This window comes from Egretta garzetta, unplaced genomic scaffold (assembly GCF_000687185.1).
Source record: "Egretta garzetta isolate BGI_Z169 unplaced genomic scaffold, ASM68718v1 scaffold849, whole genome shotgun sequence".
NCBI classification, from domain to species: domain Eukaryota; kingdom Metazoa; phylum Chordata; class Aves; order Pelecaniformes; family Ardeidae; genus Egretta; species Egretta garzetta.
This window is the reverse complement of record NW_009260783.1, coordinates 189,133-193,703: the sequence shown is the minus strand read 5'-3', so window position 1 is coordinate 193,703 and position 4,571 is coordinate 189,133. Positions and strand designations below refer to the sequence as shown.

Sequence of the window (4,571 nt, the reverse complement as noted above, 5' to 3'; positions counted from 1 at the left end):
GGCCAGGCCCGAGGTGGCGCGGGGACCGGCGGGGTGTCACGCCCAGCATCCTAGAGGATGCCTGGTGGTCACGTACCCCGGGGGAACGGCGCTGCTGTAACGCAAGAGCGGGCACACACGCGCCTCTCGAAACCCAGATAAGACAAGCCCCAGCCTGGGAACAGCAACGGGAGGGTTGGGAGCAGCCACTTCTGCGAGCCAGGGTTGCGAAAGAGAGCGCGGACGACTTGGGGAGCCGGCGCGGATGCCTACATGTGGGCGGGATAGGATGGCTTCACAGAGCAGCCGGGGGGGTTTATTTGCTGGAAATGTTGGGGTTTTCTGGGGTTTTTTCCCCTGTTAAGCAATTTTCCGAACACTTCCCCTGGAACATTTTAACACTCGAGTTCAAAATATCTGCGGCGGACACACAGGGCGTAGAAAGAGAGGAGCCCAAGCTGGCAGCTGGTAACTGTGCGTGCCCGCGGCGATGCCGGTGGGCCCTGGGACAGGCTGTCCAGTAAAAGCAGCTGGGGGGAGCAACGCCTCCCTGTGCCGCCGCCACACTGGGCTTTTAAGGGCGGTTTCCCCGCAGCCGCTCGGCCCCGCCGGCTTTGCTCCTCTCCTCCTAGGGCAGGCTGGTGCCCGAAGGGACTGCGGTGCCTGGCTGGGGGTGCAGGCACCCGGCAGCGTCGGGCACTGTGCTCTGCCTTGCTTGGGTTGTAGTTGGAAATAGATGCTGGAAAAGATTATCCAAGCCTTTGCAGGAGGGATCTCCCGCAGCCCCTCGCCAAAGCTGCGGCCGTGGCTGCACTTGCCCAGCACCAGGCTCGACCAAGCTGAATGCAAACAAGTGTATTTTCTTGGTGAAAGTAATTCAGGTCTTGAATTCCCTGCTTAGCACCACCTCGTCCCTGGGATAGCTGGGGAGAAGAGGAAAGCGATGCACAAGGTGACTGCAATGGCGGCAGCACCTTCAAGGGGGTTTTCGGAGGGAAGTGAAACAGAAAACAAAGCAGCAGCGTTGTCAGGACTTCCCCTGCACCTTAATTTAGCGCGAAAAAAACCCGGGTTGTCTGTTAGCAGAGAAATTGATGCTGCATCTCCTTCTCCTGCCATGCAGGACCCACTCTTACCAAAGTCGCAGCCGCTCCCGGCTGCAGGCAGGCACCCTCCTGTGCCATCAGCACCCCACTCCCGGGGTCCCTGAGATGTGGCTGCGGCGTCACCCGCGATCGCCATAAATCACGGGGGCAGCCAGCGCTCCCCCTGGAACATGGCCCCTGCCCGGCTTTCGCTTTGGCAAGTGCTGAAGTTATCGTGGCGAGGGTGGGGACGGTGCAAATCAGCTCCCGCATCGCCTTGGGGTCCCCAGAGGGCTGGCAATTCCTCACCAGCACGAGCACCATCCCACTGGCGCGAGGGGATTGGGCACCCCCAAGGCTGCTTCCCGGCCCTCGGGGTGGCTGCAGGAACCCTGGGCAGGTCCTGGTTGCCCCTGAGTGCTTAGCAGTGCCCCAGGCGCGCAGCGCTGCTCCCCTCCCACTGTTTTTCGTGCCGTTTCACCGAGGGGAAAACCACAGGAACTAAGTAACTTTGGGGTTTTAGTGCCTCATGCAGCCTCGTGAGGCCTCGGGGAGCTGGGGCTAAAAGCCTGCACCTCCCTGGAGATGCTGTGCCAGCCCATGCTGGTTTATCCATCACCAAGAGGGGAAAGGAGGCAGGGAAGTCAGTCCGGGGGGGCTGCAGGCTCTGCACTGCCTGCCCCGTCCCTGCCACAGCCCGGGGGGGCATGGGGGAAGAGGCTCTCTCAAGCAAAGGAAGTGAAGAGCGACGACTTCCCCGCCACGCTGCTTGGCTTTTGCTGGGGAGGGCGGCCGTGTGGCTACAAGTTTCCCCAAACGCCTTTCCCCGGGGCGTCCCTGGCTCCGGGAGGGCTCTCCCCATGGCCAGGGGGGTGCCAGTAGGGCATGGCAGAGCCCGGTGCCCCCCCGGCAGCGCCCAAGTGCTGGCGAAGCTGCCCTCCACTTCCTCCAGATAAAGATTTGGCTCTGAGCATCCTAGGATGGGCCTGGCCTAATTTTTTTTCCCAGCAGAGGCCATCCTGACTTTCCTTTCACTCTGGTCCAAAATTCCCCACCTCTTTATTTTTAGAGGACAAGGGGGAAAACCAGCCCGAGCTGCTCGAGGCTGGAGCGACGAGGCAAGCCCGGAGAAAGCTGAAGCAGGCAAGCACAGCCCGAGCGCAGAGCAGCCCCAGCGAGGGATGCTCCCACCCGCCCCCCCAGCATCGCTGTGGCCCCTCGCGCGGCTCCGCCAGCACTGCTCCCCGCCTTGGCTCAGCACAGCAGCTCCCACAGGGCCCACACGACAAACTGCAGTCAAGCCCCCTTGCTCCCAGCCCTGTGCAAAGCACAGGGGGGCACAGCCCCTGCCACCAGCAAGGTCCATCCCAGGGGAGAAGGGAGGAAAGCATCCATCCTCGCACCGGGCAGCCACCGAAGCACCTTCGGAGCTGTTGGAGATGCGTCAAAGGACGGCATTAGTTTAGGGTGGTAGGTGGCAGTGACGGTGGGGAGGGGAAGGGGAGCAGAGGCGCCCTGCTCTCATGCCAGCGGGTAGCCCGCGTGGCTGCTTCCTGACTCCAGCTCCCTCATGGGACATCCAATGTGCGATCGTATCTGTCACCGAAGGAGCCCTGTTCGCTATAAGCTGTATCACCCAGGAGCATTTCTGACGACAGCCAGCACAGCCTCGCTTCTGGGTATATCCCAGAGAAACAGCCCATTTCTCAGGTCCCTTTTTCTTTCCCAGGAGCATCATTTTATGACACCTGAGCATAGGAAATACTGGTTAAAACTAATTTTCATTCCCCTGGAAGGATTAAAAGATGTTGGCATAGTGGAAAAGTGGACCATCACCTCCAGCCGACCAGTCAGAGCATCAGGGTTTTGTTTTGGTCAGCTTACTGTCTCCCGTGGGGTTGTTTGAGGCTGGTATCTCTCTCCTGGAGAAGCTCAGCACTCCAGAGCCTGCAGGTTTCTGGGCACCTATAGATACAGATGGGTGACCCGCAGCACGTACCTCCAGCCTGGGAGAGCCAGGCGCAGGTCTCTGCCTCTCCTCCTAATGAAGCATCCTCAGCTATCCCGTCTTTGGGTGCCCAGTGGTGTGCAAGCTCTGGAGCTACCTCCCGCTGCCCACCCTGGTCGTTACTGCTGCTGCTGGGCTCCTGCACCACCAGATCCTCCCACATCCCAGCACCCTCTTGCCTGGCCTCTAGACTTCAGCTCACCAGCGGTACCAAGGCTTAGTGCAGAGTGGCAGGGCACGCGCCGTCCCACCGGGGGGCACGTGCCATCCCACTGGGGCTCACGCGCCGTCCCACCGGGGCGCTCTCCCCTCCGTGCGGGAGCTGGCGCCAGCCGGGCTGCTCCTCTCTGCGGCGGCAGGGATGCTGCGTGCGCCGGAGCACCATGGCTCACGTGCAGCTGGGGAACCAGTTAATTCTCTTACAGAAGTCGAGTTTCCTGTGAGCCATTTTGCCTCTGATACCGCGGGGCAGCTTCCCTCCCTGAGCAGCGCCTGCGCCAGTTCTCACGCGCCAGGGCTAACCTGGCCTGCTCCTCTTGGCCAAACCTCTCACAAGGAGTTCCAGTCCTTTTCACAAAGGATATTTTCAGCTGCTGCATAGCGAGGAAATGGCTTTGCTCCACCTGCTGCTGATTCCCTGGGGATTGCTAAATGGGCACCATCTGGGTGAGACCCTGAAAAGGGAGCCCTGGGGGGTTGTCCTTGCTCCTTTCCCACATCCCCTACTGCTGTTTGGCTCCATCCTGGTCACGGTGCAGCCCCCTGAGTGCTGCGATGCCGCAGCCGTGCCCATGCAGAGGGTGTGAAAGGGACCGTCTGCGCGTGACCGAAGCTTTAGGAGCTGACACGGGGCTCTGTTCCCCTCCGATACTGGGTGGGATGCCAGTACAAATCCACCTCTGCACAGCCCCCTGCCCCAGCCCCTTCTCCTCCCCAAGGCCGAGGGGGCTGCTTGGGTGGTTCTTGGCTGCCGTCAGCCCAGGGAATTCGTGCCTGGGTTTGTTAAAAGCACACAAAACCGGAGGCAGACACTAACAGCGCATGAAAACAAACGGCTCTTTTCCTGGCAAACATGAGCACACTTCCCTTCCCGCCGCCCTCTCCAGCCCGGCCTCCCAGCCAAGTAGACACTCCCTTCCTCCCCATCCATCAGCAACCACCCTCCACCTCCTTCTCCTCTTCCCCCCAGCTTTATCTCACATTTCTGGGAAGGATCTGATCCCGGGCATCCTGAGGATGCTCTCGGATGCTTCCCAGTGGCAGCAGGGCCACAGCTCAGGGAGGGAATCCTACAGCCAAGCCCCCCACGCGATGCCGGGGCGAGCCCCCCGTGTGCCTTCCTCCCAAGACCGGCTCCAGTGGCCCTCCATCTCCAGGCATCCCAGCCGATGGGTTAAATCCGTGTTTCTCTGCTTTCCTGGCAGGCTGGCCTGGATGGAGAAAACATCGGAAACTGCCCCTTCTGCCAGCGCCTTTTCATGGTCCTGTGGCTCAAAGGG

General features: G+C 61.0%; 2 protein-coding genes across 2 annotated transcripts in view; one reads left to right on the top strand and one right to left on the bottom strand.

Moving 5' to 3' along the window:
- LOC104133017 (protein eva-1 homolog C) overlaps positions 1 to 4,571 on the bottom strand; it is a 41,122-nt gene that overhangs the window by 13,406 nt on the left and 23,145 nt on the right. The window lies entirely within an intron of this gene.
- Positions 1 to 4,571, top strand: part of CLIC2 (chloride intracellular channel 2) — a 9,094-nt gene that overhangs the window by 484 nt on the left and 4,039 nt on the right. Inside the window, exon 2 of the mRNA XM_009646377.2 lies at positions 4,497 to 4,571. This exon is cut by the window's right edge and continues 7 nt beyond it. Coding sequence (XP_009644672.1) covers positions 4,497 to 4,571 — 75 coding nt within the window. The remainder of the gene's footprint in view (positions 1 to 4,496) is intronic.